General features: G+C 37.1%; 1 protein-coding gene across 5 annotated transcripts in view; it reads right to left on the reverse strand.

Annotated features, from left to right (window-relative positions):
* Positions 1–572: 572 nt before the first annotated feature.
* IFT80 (intraflagellar transport 80) overlaps positions 573–15,470 on the reverse strand; it is a 114,409-nt gene continuing 99,511 nt past the window's right edge. For 4 of the 5 annotated variants that reach the window (XM_043875291.1, XM_043875288.1, XM_043875289.1 and 1 more), the window contains 2 exons: positions 8,729–8,852; positions 573–2,080 (listed from right to left, as the gene is read on the reverse strand). In XM_043875291.1, the coding sequence (XP_043731226.1) occupies positions 1,970–2,080; positions 8,729–8,852 (235 nt within the window). In that variant the 3' untranslated portion in view covers positions 573–1,969. The remainder of the gene's footprint in view (positions 2,081–8,728; positions 8,853–15,470) is intronic. The other variant, XM_043875292.1, reaches the window with a different exon arrangement.

A 15,470-nucleotide genomic window follows, 5' to 3' on the forward strand; every position in this document is an offset into this window, starting at 1 on the left:
AGTAAAATTGTAATAGAAAATGTTTTCAGTGAGTCCAGTGAGTCATTCTGGTCAATTATCAAACCTGAAGGGGGGTGGTAGGAATCCCTCAAATTTGCAGCCAAGTCAGAGGGGTATGAATATCCTAGGGTCCCCACTAGCGGACTGGCAACTGAAGAGTAATCTAGCTGAGGATCTTGCCCTTTAATTTGTGAGACCTACACTAACTCTGGGCTTACCAGGTGGCACTAGTGGTAAAGAATCTGCCTACCAGTACAGGAGACACAGAGATGTGGGTTCAATCCCTGGGTCATGAAGATCCCCTGGAGTAGGAAGTGGCAACCCACTCCAGTATTCTTGTCTGGAAAATTCCATGGACAGAAGAACCTAGTGGGCTACAGTCCATGGGCTTATGAAGACTCAGATGCGACTGAGCAAATGAGCACACTCTCTGGGTACTATCAACTGAATTGAATGTCAAGGCATCAAGTTGGCTATCAGAGAATTGTTGTTAGAATGCAGAAATATTTCATTATATTTTTTGACTTTTAAAATTATAGTAAAATAACATAAAATTTACCCTTTTGACCAGCTTTCTTTTTAAACTTTTTATTGTAATATAAGAAAACAAAATAAATGTATAATTTACAAGTAAGCCACTCAGTCATATTTCACAAATTGAACACACCATTGTACCCAGCATCTGGATGAACAGAACATTACAACATTTCAGCAAGGAAAAGAAATATGTTGAAAAGACAGGAACATTTTCATTAAAAAAAACTAAACATATTCATTAAAATGAGGGTGAGAGAGGGCATCACTTTCCCATGTATATGCACACGCCCACTCTATAATGTACCATTTCCAAAAATGGTTTCATGGAAGAATTTCTAAGGATTATTTGTGCTATGTTAAAAAGCTTTTGTGGTAATAATAATTTGGGGACATACTGAATGAAAGCTAGTCAAATGGGTTGATAATTCAAGGAGATTTTCACAAATTCAGACTCCAGAGTCTAATGCCTAAACATTCTCAAGTCAGAAGAGGAATGAGAAAAGTATTTCTTGCCTGTTCTAGATATATTTCTATAGTTATGATAAAATAGATATAACAAAATTTACCATTTTGGCATTAAATACATTCATAACGTTGGGCAACCATCATGACTATCACTTTCCAGAACTCATTCAAGCCAGACAGGAATTTTGAACTTATGAAACAATAGCTCCTCAATTTTCCCTCCCAACAGTCCCTGGCAACTACTGTTCTCCTTTCTGTCTCAATGAACTTGTCTATTTTTATACCTCATGTAAGTGGGATTCTACAATATTTGACCTGTTGTGTCTGACTTCTTTCACTTAGCACAGTATTTTCAAGATTCATCCATGTTCAGAATTTCATTCTTTTCAAAGGCTGTATAATACCCCACTTTGTGTATACACCACATTTTGTTTATCCATTCATCTGCTGATGTATATCTTTTTTTGCCCACCACTTTGCTTTTGTGAATAATGTTGCTATGAACATATACAAGTATACATATTATTATATATTTTCATAAATCAATCTTCATTTTTTTTGTTGTGTAAATAAACTTTTGGAGCATTTTACAATGTAGAGCTCAAATAGAAATGAATGATAACATACATTTTAAAGAGTCCAGTGTTTTATTATTAGCATTAATATTTGTTCATACTGAAGATTCAGGGATAAAATAATGGACAGAAAACTGGGATGTAAGCAATACGACATGGATGTATCATAAGTATATAGGAATATTTGTTAATTATTGGACTAAAAAGATAAAAGATGAAATTACATCAATTATTTTGTGCTCAGTCTTTCTGATGTACTTTTGGTATTAAATACACAGCAAGTGCTTATACTTGGAGATTCTGCCTTTTTCTTTAGCAATGAAAACATGCTTATCCTTGATTAATCAGAATTAGTTTCAAAAGGTAAGACTTCTTAAAGGTAATCATGACATTTAGTGCTTTAGACCAGTACTCTTGGTGGGCTGGCTGCCAGATGACCGCTCTCGCTCTTTAGTAATTTCCATCTCAATTTTGGCTTTGATTTTCTCCCAGTCTATTTGGAGCTGTGGTAGAAGAAAAGAAGAAACGTGCATATATAGTATAAGACCTTTTTATTTAATCCAAAGTAGCTAAGAGTAAACAAACATAGAATGTATGACTTCCAAAACATTAGAGAAAGACGGTGGGAAAGAAAAGAAGAAATAATGCTCCCCTGCAAATGATATAGTGTTAAATAATTCCTAGTAGAACAATTATTACCATAAAAAGCAAAGACCTTCACTGTGATGCAAAAGACCAAAATCTAGTTGTAGTTATTTATAAAAAGCACATCTCAACTATGGGACCCTAGGATTCTGCTCAGGTACGAGGTGGGAAGGCAGGTAAGGTGGATTGCTCTCCTCCAACGAGAGGGAAAATGGACAGAGCCCTGGCCATCAGGCCATGTTTCAAGTGCGTCAACACTTCAACACTCTTATACTGAGATTTCCATCAGGAGCCTAGCTATGAAGAAAGATAGGGGAGCATTTGCTTCACCAGGGCATACTCTGCAAAGGGGCTCCTTTGCAACAACTCTTAAAATAATATGAAGACTTGGTGGTAAGACAATGATGAAAAGATATTAGATGAAATAGCGGGAGAACAAGGTTGAAAGACAACTAAAAAGAATAACTGTAAAGTGATAATATTTATATCTGTTTCATGTCAACCACTGATCCCCACCAAGATCCAAACCTGCCCCTCCACTATATCCCTTCCCTCCACTAATGCAACAGACTTGGTGTTAGGAGTGGACTCTACCCTGAGTTCCACAAACAAGTTCTTTAGGAAAAAGCATTCAGATTTCTTTTTTAAGTCTGGAGATCACTAACTTAGAAATGTGCGTCCTCTCAGGCAAGACATGGGAAAAAAATGGGGTCCCAGCTTAAACTTAACTCTGATTTACTTTGAAATAAACCCAAACTCCTAAGACTGAACCAAAAGAAAATAGGTTTTTACCTCCATGTAGGGGAGCTGAGTAGAATAAGCAGTATTAAAGCAGGTTGTGGTGATATGTGCTGCTTGAACAGATTTATCTTAAATAACTGAGACTAATTTAACCTTAACACAAGACTTCATGCCTCTTTTATTTTGTGCTGGAAGGAGGTAGAATTAAGTATTTGGTTCTTTTTTATGCCAAAACCCTTTCTCTAATTTCTGTGAAGTAATTTGTGGATATTTTTGGTCACCTTTATTAAGATAATCATTCCAAATATTTGTCTATAATATATAAAATAGATGAATTAAACGAATCCCTCTTACTCATAGAAGATGAATGTCTGTGCTAAGATGCAAGTGACAACTCAATGAAAGGCACAGCAAATGTTAGATTATTTGAAAGGCTCATTTTTCAATCTGGCCAGAACCTGATATTTTTTAAATGGCAGAACATTCGCCTAAGAAAACATTTCAAAGAGAAAGACAAAACTTGATGAATACCTTGTCCTTCTTCCAGCTTTAAATTGACTTACACATGTTTCTCGAATCAATCACAATAAAACCATATATTGATGATAAACTAAACAACTGTTGCTTGGCTTCACCAGAAGTATATCAAGTAGACTGATGACATCTATATTAGTTACTTGTTATAGTACAAATGAGGGTGTCAGTTGATAGCTGTCCTACTGAAAATAAATGTTTCACTTTCACTCTGGCATCTGTTCAGCTTTAGAACAATGTTCTCCTGATAATTTAGTCTCTGGGATAGTATTTTTACTAGTGGGTTTCAGATGAGGATGTACTCGTGACAGCTGTCAAGTACCGTCTACGTGAAAACACACCCTTCTCTCTCCCAGGGAGTGTTAATACTCTTTGGCACTTATTCTAGTCCTGCACCAGTCAATTCTTTATATTCACATAGAAGTCATTTCAAAATCCTATCAAATGGCTCTCCATCCTCTGCCCCACCTCTCTTACTCTCAACTGAAAATCAGCTTCCTGCTTTAGAGAGAATATAGTGACATTAGGCAGAATTCACTTAATTCTCTTCCTTTCACAAAAGTAGGTACATCTGTACCCACGCCTATCTCTTCCCCTTCTGTCTCAGGCCAGGACTCTCACACAAGTCCCTGATCTCATCTCAGACTCCTTTAGGACATCGGCCTTCAATTATTACCTACGTATTTCAGTTTCCTCCTCTTCACTGGCTGCTCCTTCTCATCCTTCCTTCTCTATTCTGTCTCCCTACAAGCTACCACCTTCATTCTTCTTTTCATTCCTGACTTTCATCCTCTTCCCAGACCACTGCGATATAATTGTGTTCCCACTACACTTCAGAAACTTCACTAACGCCACCATTAAGTGTTTTAATTCCTCATCCTATATACGTTCTCTGTATGACTCAATTACTCATTCAATGAATATTTAATGTTCACTCTATGCCAAGGATTGCTATAGGTGCATGGATTTAGCAGTGAATAAAAAGATAAAAATCACTGTCTTTATAGAGCGATAAACAGACAAATGATAGTGGTAAGAGTTTCAGAAACACGGGAGGGAGACAGTACCGAGGGGGAAGTTGTGGGGATGAGTGCTGAACCTCAGAGAGATTGATCAGAGAAGGCCTCCCTGAGAGGTTGATGTGAAAATCTGAAGACTAATGAGTGACTCCATGAGTATATCTGGGGAAGAGCACCTAACAGAGGAAGAAAAAGGCCTTGACGTAGCAGCATCCCCTGGACCTTGCTGATTCCATTCCAGCTCTTCAAAATCTCTCTCAGTATATCCTTCCCTTCTGGTTTCTGCTCTCCTTTCTAAATGTTCTCAATCTTTTTTTCTTTTTCTTCTATATCCTTCTCCTTGGTACCCTCTTCACTATTAGCATTCATTGGGGCTCCAAACAGCTTTTTCATACTTTACCTAAGAGATCTCATCAACTCACATAGCTTCAACTATACCTAAATTGCCATGATCATAGATTTATTTATCTAGCCCTTATTCTTCCTTTATCAACACCCTTCGATGTTCACATTGATATTTCCAACTGCTCACTAGACATCTCCACCTAGATAGGGTCTATCCCACAGGGACTCTAATGCAAAAAATGGCCTATTTCCATGTATTCAAACTAAAAAAGGTCCACAAGTCGTATATGCTCATGTTCCTCCACCCTCCCCCACACTAGGAATGCTGAAGTTGTTCTCAAACGCCTTGACTTACCTCACTGCTCTCCTCCTACCTCTAACCACAATGTTCTATTAATTTTTCTGATTTTTTTTCTTACATTAATCCTACCCCTTTCCATCTCCTGGTGAAACTATTATAGTAACTGGCCTCCTGGTCACCACCCTCACCTCCAAACCATCTTCCACCTAAGAAGCTATCTTTCAAGTCATTCTCTTGATTACAAACCTTCAAGTCTTTGCATTGCCTACATTATGAAATCTGTTAGCACAGTATTAAGATGCTTCTATGTCTGGTCCCATCAATATTCCAGTCACCCAGAACCCAAGGCACTCCCTCCTCTGCACTCCTTCACCATTCTTTCGAGATCCCATGCGTTTGCTCTTATTATCATATCCTTTAACTGACTGACAAAACCCTACTCAAGATAATTTTGTGGAAAAAATAAAGAAATTAAAACTAACAAATGCTAAGTATATAATTTCCAAATGGGGAAAAAAAAGAATAACTTTGTGAAAAATTCTAAGTTTCCGTTTCTACTTAGGAATTGGGATTTTAAAATGGAAAAGTGACCATGTCACTTCCATTCAGTATCTTTACATTAATCTTAGGGTGAATCCAACTTACCTAATGTGCCCTATGAAACTCTCAGGTCAACCTCCCCTTTGCTCATCACTCTTAACCACTTAAGAGCCTCCCCTATCCTGGAATGTGTCCATCCCCACACCCTCTCCCCTTGATCGGTTTCTACCCATCCTTCAGAGTTCAGCTCTAACATCACTTGCTTTCCTTTGAAAAATCTTTGCTGATACCCCCATCCTAGGTCAGGCTCCACATTCATAAAGTCTTATAGCACTACGCACACTACCTTCAAGGCTATCATCACAAATGAAATTAACAATTAACTATATAATTATTTATCACCTCTATTTGAATACAAATTTCAAACGGTCAGTGTCTGCCAGGTTTACTATTATATCCCAACCACCGAGAAGAATACACTGCCTGCAGGAGGTACTAAATAAATACTGAATGAATGAGAGATCACTAATTATCCAGCAAATGAGCTACCACTTAATCGCTCACTATTTTCTCTCCTATTTATCACTCCTTTTTTCTTTCTCCTAGCATAATGCTTTAAACATTTCCTGGATCTTCTACTTTTCTTTCTGCACAGAGTATGTATTCAGTGAACTGAATGTATTCCTCAAGTGGATTTTATTTGCCAAACTAATGAATTATTTTACAAACACTTGCTTGTAGACCAGGTATAATGACTCTAATGGAGTTCTTAGAAGACAGCACACCTTGTACAGATCTCAGATTTCCACATTTTAAACTAGAAAGGCCCAAATAACATTTCAGGGCTCATAAATATGAATGTATGTCAAGCCTCACTTCTTATAAACTTTTATGTTATGCATTGTGAAGCCATTTGAATTCACCAGCTATCTAGAATAAATTTCTCAAGGTTTTTCTATTCAATTCTTAGTTCTGAAATAAAAAGTTTATATAATCACAATTTTGGTTAAGAAATTTTAAGTCAAAGATTATTCTCATCTTAAAATACTGCTTTATGATTTCAAGTTAACTTCCAAATTACATTTATGAAGACAAGTCGGAAACTAGAACATGGTGCCATGGGGAGTCAAAAAAGGGAAACAAAATACCCAAGAAAAGTCATGTTGTTCTGATTATCCCATTTTGAACATTACGGCTACTCTTGTGATTGAAGTATTACATGTTATTTACAGTTTAATATGTATATAATGAAAAAGAGGATAAGAGTTTTAAGTTTTCAGAATCTGAAATATAACCTTGAGGTAAAAAACTATATTTTCTATGTTCTCAAAAGCACCTAGTGTGAACACAGTGAAAAAAAAATTGATAATAATATGATGAAGAGGAAACAGAGTCGTTATTAATTTGCTTCAAAATTATATAGTAAAGGAAATTTAAAGTGGGTGCTCCTTTTCAACATACTGTCATATTTTCAAAACTGAGACAAAAGAGATTAGCTGACCAATGATTTTCTGGGCTGTTTCACACCACAGTGGTGGTGGCTACTGTCATAGTCTGTGAATTAAAAAGTACAGCCCTCAGAGCTCTTACAGAAGGCTAAGAGCCCAAACAATTCATTTCTGAATCAAATAAAAAAATTGTGAAGCTTCTATAAAATATGTCCCTTTCTATCAAGAAACCCACAACTGTGTCTATCCTGGATTCAGATGACGAAGTTACACTGCAGAACTAAGAATAGCTCCAAAGTCTTCATTACCCTGAAAACTGTTCTGAAGTCCAAAAATGTGACTCATGACACTCAATATTCTACATACAGCAAATGGATAATATCTTTAGTAGGTGCCTCTGTTTACATCCTCTTTCCTCTTCCAAAGAGGATGGGTTAATATATTTTAGCCATCCCCACAATGAAGCAGAACATTCCATTGTATTCTATCCCCACGGAGAAACACTCCCACACGGTCTATGAAAGAAAGTGAAAGTGTTGGTCGCTCAGTCCTGTTCAACTCTTTGGGACCCCATGGACTGTAGCCCACCAGGCTCCTCTGTCCAAGGGATTCTCAGGCAAGAATACTGGAGTGGGCAGCCATTCCCTTCTCCAGGGGGATCTTCCCGACCCAGGGATCAAACCTGGGTCTCCTCCACTGCAGGCAGATTCTTTACCATCTGAGTCACCAGGGAAGCCCTACATGGTCTATAAGCTCCATAAAGACAGAAGCCATGTCTGATTCCACACCTAGTGTGGTACCTAATCCAGACTGAGTACTTATAAATACATTTTGAATATATGAATGCCTAAAAGGATAAGGAAATCAACTAGTTTGCAGAACTGGGAGAAAGGTTAGTCCTGTCTTGGCCTTACAAATTGGATCTCCTATGGCTAGAAGGGAGCTCTATTTCTGCCGTTTGAATCTAGAAGTATCTGGGCAGGTGGCCACAGTCATTTCTGTTCTAGGACTGGCTTTCCTTGTGTGCTGAAATGTACTAGAATGGCTTTTTTTCTAACTGAATTGACAAAACCTTAAGTTCTGGTAGGAACTTAAGAGGCAAAGGGTCAGCCTTCTTTGGTTCTAGGTAGTGAAGTCTACCCACGTGAGGCACCTCTTTAAGTGCAACCAGGGTCCCCAGAATCTGCAAAGTGACAGAGTATCCAAGTTCTAGCCCTCTGTGCTCATGTACTTCCCCTGGAACAGAAAGGGCAGCTGGTGGAAGACAAAATTCAGGAGTTAGAAGCCTTTATCCTCACATTTTATGTTGTTTATCTAAAAATACCAGTTAGGACACAACCTTAACACAAATCGGAAATTATAAGAACAGACTTGAGTTAAGTAAAACATGGCTATAAGAGTCCAGAAAAATATTCTGTAATACAATTATATAGTCAAAATAAAACTTCAACATCGAAAGACAAGAAGCAGTTCTTTTTAGAGATTATGGTAGGAAAGTTACTCAAGTTTGTCCCATTGAGACAAATAACATACACTTGTAAAGCATATAATTATTACCAAATACTGAGTAATACTTACACCTTCTGCATACTGCAGGTATCGTTTATTAGTTTCCTGTTTACCAAATGTCTCCAAAAATTTTTGACGGTAAGCAAGAACGGTGTCAACATGTGTTTTGTATTTTACAGCCAATTCGAGGGCCCTATAATGAGGAATAAAACATTATCATCACTGATATGTTGACCTCTATGGGCAGTGGAGTTCTGGCGTGAGAGGGTGCGACAAACGGTCTGTTTTTCCCTCTACTCATCCTTCAATGTGAAAGGTGTGTCATAGCCCCTACCTAATCCATCTTGTGAATTTCCATTTATACTTCAGGGTCCGGACCAAACACGATCTATTCTCCCTGACCAGCTCTCCTTGTAGAAATAAATGATCATTACATCTTTCCATGCTACAGAACATTCCCTACATACTATTATTATAGTCCTGATCACAGTGTATTGTAACTATTATGAATTTGTTCCCTGAATTAACCTATACATTTATTAAAGGGTGGTGTGGGTTTCATTTCTCTTTGGTGAGTATTACTGAGTAGATGTATGGTAAATGCTCATTGAAAAGTTCACTGAAATCATAAGAAAATTCAAGTGAATTCCCCAAAGTAAGGGTTCAACTATCCTGACCATTTTATAAGTCTGTAACGAATTTATTCTGTTCAATATTCAACTAAATACTGATATCCTTACTTTTTTAGTATAGCAAATTAAAAATATTAATATTATGAAAATAAAATTTGAGGATAAAAGTCTGACAAAATGCCTTTTGCCATCTGATTCTTACAAAAAATTAAAAGCCATTTAAATTTTATAATCCAACCAATATCTATTTATCTATGTAACTAAGTTATTTTTAAGGTACTATTTTATTTAAATAGCAGATAAGAACTAATCACTAAAATCAGAGGTATAACACCAAGGCATAAAATCTATATATTGATAATACAGAGGGAGATGAAAATATTATTCCGCAGTTCCAGGTCTGTTTTTGCATGTAGGTTTTGGACAGCACTCAGCCCATCATCCTATGCATAACTCTTATCACTTGAGCCAGGAACAACCTAGTACAGTATAGCTCTCCTACACTGCTCACTGGATTTTTTTAAATTGTGAAAATATGACAACACATTTACAGGAGGCTTGGAAAATACAGAACAAGGTGACATGTAGCTCCATTATATATTACAATTAGTTTTTTAAATAAATAAAGATTTTTTTGTTGGAGCTTCAATATCAAACTCTCAAATATTAATAGAATGAATATACAGAGAAATAGAAGGATATAGTAGAAAAGCACTAAGAACCATTCAACTTAAGATTTATACAATTTTCACACAACATATACTGTTCATTGCTCCCATGTTTCAAAGTATGGGAAATGATCATCATAATAATCAGAGTATATTATTTCTCAAGTTGTCTTGCTTTCTAATATGCCATATGACTTCAAAATAGGTGGTCATAGTTTATCAGAGCCAACTATTATAAACTTGTTTTTTCAGACAACTAGAGTTTTTTCAACATGGGATTGCTTAGTAGGAAAATCTGTTTGGTTCTTGACATGCTTTGGTTTGACATAAATAGTAACTTTAAAAAGGATTTTAGATATTACGTGTGTATTAACTGATGAATAACAAATGAGAGATATTAAAGATAATAAGAAAAATTGTGAATATAAGTCATGTATAATACAAATGATAATGCCAAAGTCTAGTACAATGATTTCTTATAAAAATATATTGGCCCAAATAATATTGCTAAATGCAAGGGTCAATATTTGCTACCCACCACAAACTCCTCACAAAGTTTCCTTATTTCTCTGTAACTTTAAATCTTTCAGAGAGAAAAAAAAAGATACAGAGAAAAAAAAAATGTAGAGGTACGAGAATATAGAGGAACAAAAGCAGAAAACCAGAGCAGGCAAAAAACAATTTGTAGAGGCTCAAAAGAGGAGAAACAGAAGTAAAGATGCCTTAACTCTTCTACGCCTCTCTCATTTTATCCCCCTCTAAATTCCTAAGGCTCTGATTCCAGTGGGGTACGATGGGTGGAGACTCCAGTGAACCACCTCTTTGGCATCTTAGAGTTCCATTTCCCATTATTTCTTTATGACTGTACAGGACAGGGGAAAGAATTCTTGATTGCACAAAACTGGAAGAGTTCTAAGCAGGAAGTACATGAGCATCTATTCTGGATTGGGGCTTTCCAAAAATTCCAAAGAGATACTTTGTTATGGAACATCAATACTTTTAATTATGTAGAAGGTATAGAATATGATGTCTAATCCTGCATTTAGATACTAGATACTAAGTATTATCTATTATAATAGTTATTAGTAGCATTATAAAATATGTATTAATTATCTGACTAAAAACAATGCTAAAGGTAAACAGTCAAATGATATGTGCTATTTTAAATGCTCTCTAAAAGCACACACTGAGTAAAAAATGTTTCTCTACCACATTTAAGAGGGATTTTACTCCAAATTATATAAGAGTTATGGGAACAGTATGTCTCTAGCTTTAAAATGGTTATTTGGCAATGAAACAACTTTAACATTAGATTATGGGGCTGGAAAAAATCCATGTATCCTCTCTGATTTTAAATAGAATGAAGTTATATAAAAAGATGTTATAACTTCAAAGTATAATTTTTGCATAACTTGAATGAAGCAAAATTACTTTATGTAAGGGATATAAGTAAAAGAAACTATTTTTATTAATACTTACATAAAGGATCAAAATGCATACATGGAGTTTCTAGCTTCTACCTCTCTTAACTTGGTTTTGAAAACAGACCACCACCAAATGTCCAGGGGGAACAGCACATGGATAACTTGCATATCTACAGCCCTCAAGGGCTGCATCTTAGTAAATTGCAGGCAATTTTCAAATTCAAATATAAATGATAGAAGCACAAAGCAGAAAGACAATGCTTCTCAAATAGAATAACACATATTAACAAAGTAAAACTGTTCCCAGGCTTCCCGAGAGGTCCAGTGGTTAAAAATCCGTCTGTCAATGCAGGGGACATGGGTTCAAGCTTTGCTCTGTGAAGACCCCACATGCCACAAGGCAGCTAAGTCTGTGCACCATAACTGCTGAGCCTGTGCTCTAGAGTCCACGAGCTGCAACTCTTGAGCCCACATTCCAAAATTACTGAAGTCCACACTCTAGATCCTGTGGTCTGCAACAAGAGAAGCCACTGCAGTGAGAAGCCCTCGTAACGCAGCTAGAGAGTAGCCCCTGCACTCCACAACTAGAAAAAGTTCTAGTGCAGCAATGAAGAATCAGTGTAGCCAATTAAAAAAAAAAGTTTTCTTCTAAAGTATGTAAATAAATACAGAAATCCAAGGATCCTAAAAGGAATCTAATATATTTATCAGCCAATACTTAAATTCTATCATTTTAGAATTTTGGAAGGATAGAATTAGAATATCACCATAACTGATTAATGGATCAGAGCAAAAACTGTCAATGGCTAACATCACAAGAAAGACAGATGACCAGCTATTACAGACATACATAATACTAATTCTGATGGATCCTTACCAAAAGGAAGGAAAAATTTAAATCTAAACCTAATCAAGTTTCTATGGCTTTCCAGGTGGCATAGTGGTAAAGAATCCACCTGCCAATGCAGGAGCTGCGGGAGCCCCAGGAGACATAGGTTCTATCCCTGGGCTGGGGAGATCCCACGGAGGAGAAAATGGCAACCCACTCCAGTATTCTTGCCCAGAGAATCCCATGGACAGATGAGCCTGGTGGGCTACAGTCCATGGGGTCGCAAAGAGTTGGACACGATTGAGCGTGCAGGCACATATGTCATCAAGTTTCTACATTCAATACCAATTCACAGCAAATTCAGGGGCAGGGGAACATGTTAAGTGACACCACAAAGATGCAATCAACAAAGTCTAGACTATAGGAAGTTCTCTAAGCCCAAATAAAATACAAAAAACAAACAGAAGAACCTATAGGTTTAAAGAAACTTAAGAGTGCATCAACCAATCATAATGCATGTATCTTTTCTGGATACTGCATCAAACAACATAAAGCAAAACAAAACATTTATGAGACATCAGAGAAATAAGAACACTGAATAGAATTATTATTAATTTTAAAGGTGTGATCATAATATTATGGCTGGATTAAAAAAAAAAACCTTTAAGATATATACTGAAATATTCATAGATAATATAATATGATGACTGGGATCTGCTTTTAGAAAATGGTGGGGAGGGGTAGAGTGTGGGTAGAGATTACTCACAAATCCCTAACTATTGAAGCTGAATGATGGGTACATGAATATTCATTATACTGTTCTCTTACTTTTCTATATATTTGAAACTTTCCATAGTAAGTAGCTTTTAAATTTCATCTTCTTTGGCCCTTCCTGATCTCTTTTGCTGAATCCTCCTCTTCAACCAGACCATTAAATGCTGAATTCAGGAGAAATCTGCCTTCTTTTCTTTTTCCTTCTTTAAATTCTAGTAGGTAATCCTAGCCATATTTGTGGCTGCAACTACTCCAAAGGGCTGACAATTTCCTCAGGGACTTCCCCTCAATGTCCAGGACCTCTCCTGAACTTCATGCCTGTGTATCCCAGTCCCTGCTGGCCCTCGTGAACTGAAAAGATAAAAGTAATTAAAACTCAACAAATTCAAATTGTTAGACAGCTTAATAATCACCCACTTTCCCCCCAACACATACAAAAATCTGTCCTCCAGTATAGCTCTAGTCTACACAGAAACCAAATGTGGGCTTGTTGTTGCTTAGCCGTTAGGTCGTGTCTGACTCTTTTGTGATCCCATGGACTGCAGCCCACTAGGCTCCTCTGTCCATGGGATTCTCCAGGCAAGAATACTGGAGTGGGTTGCCATTACCTTCTCCAGGGGATCTTCCCAACCTAGGGGTCAAATCCATGTCTCCTGCATTGCAGGTAGATTCTTTACTACTGAGGCAACTAGGAAGCCCTTTTAAATGAGCCAGACTTCCTGGGATATACGCAACACACAAATTCTTCAAGAAAGACTCAAACTACTATTTGATAATATAAACCAATCCTATAAGTCCTAGTTTATGAGACCTATTATTTACTCACTTCCAGAGGAAGAGGGAAATACATGTGGCCAAAAAAAACCACATAAGCTTTCTTTTTCCCCCAACCATGTGTTGCTTGTAAGGACTGAACTTGCACCACGGCAGTGAAAACAGTAAGATCTTTTATAAAAAGTCACCATCCATATAGGCAGGCAAGCAAAAAGTCTATTGTTAGTCAATCACATAATTTTATCATTCATCCTGTGTTTGAATATCTTTGTTTAGTTCAGTTCAGTTCAGTCGCTCAGTCGTGTCCGACTATTTGCAACCCCATGGACTGCAGCACACCAGGCTTCCCTGTCCATCACCAACTCCCAGAGTTTACTCAAACTCATGTCCATTGACTCAGTGATGCCATCCAACCATCTCATCCTCTGTCGTCCCTTTCTCCTCCCGCCTTCAATCTTTCCCAGCATCAAGGGCTTTTCAAATGAGTCAGTTCTTGGCATCATGTGGCCAAAATATTGGAGTTTCAGCTTCAGCATCAGTCCTTCCAATGAATATTCAGGACTTATTTCCTTTAGGATGCACTGGTTGGATCTCCTTTTAGTCCAAGGGACTCTAAAGAGTCTCATCCAACACCACAGTTCAAAGCTATCAATTCTTCAGTGCTCAGCTTTGTTTATAGTCCAACTCTCACATTCATACATGACTACTGGAAAAATCATACCTTTGACTAGATGGACCTTTGTCGGCAATGTCTCTGCTTTTTATTTTTTAATTTTAATTTTTATTTTTTTTGTCTCTGCTTTTTAATATGCTGTCTATGTTGGTCATAGCTTTTCTTCCAAGGAGCAAGTGTCTTTTAATTTCATGGCTACAGTCACCATCTGCAGTGATTTTGGAGCCCAAGAAAATAAAGTCTCTCACTGTTTCTATTGCTTCCCTGTCTATTTGCGTGAAGTGATGAGACCAGATGCCATGATCTTACTTTTCTGAATGTTGAGTTTTAAGACAACTTTTTCACTCTCCTCTTTCACTTTCATCAAGAGGCTCTTTAGTTCTTCTTCGCTTTCTTCCATAAGTGTGGTGTCATCTACATATCTGAGGTTATTGATATTTCTCCCAGGAATCTTGATTCCAGCTTGTGCTTCATCCAGCCCAGCATTTCTCATGATGTACTCTGCATATAAGTTAAATAAGCAGGGTGACAATATACAGCCTTGATGTACTCCTTTCCCGATTAGGAACCAATCTATTATTCCATGTCCAGTTTTAACTGTTGCTTCCTGACCTGCATATAGATTTCTCAGGAGGTTCGTGACATTGTATAGAAGGCAGGGATCAAGACCATCCCCAAGAAAAAGAAGTGCAAAAACGCAAAATGGTTGTCTGAGGAGGCCTTAAAAATAGCTGTGAAAAGAAGAGAAGCAAAAGGTAAAGGAGAAAAGGAAAGATACACCCATTTGAATGCAGAGGTCCAAACAGTAGCAAGGAGAGACAAGAAAGTCTTCCTCAGTGATCAATGCAAAGAAATAGAGGAAAACAACAGAATGGGAAAGACTAGAGATCTCTTCAAGAAAATTAGAGTTACCAAGGGAAAATTTCATGCAAAGATGGGCACAATAAAGGACAGAAATGGTATGGACCTAACAGAAGCAGAAGATATTAAGAAGAGGTGGCAAGAATACACAGAAGAACTATATAAAAAAGATCTTC

The sequence above is a fragment of the Cervus elaphus genome, chromosome 19 (assembly GCF_910594005.1).
Source record: "Cervus elaphus chromosome 19, mCerEla1.1, whole genome shotgun sequence".
Lineage (NCBI taxonomy): Eukaryota > Metazoa > Chordata > Mammalia > Artiodactyla > Cervidae > Cervus > Cervus elaphus.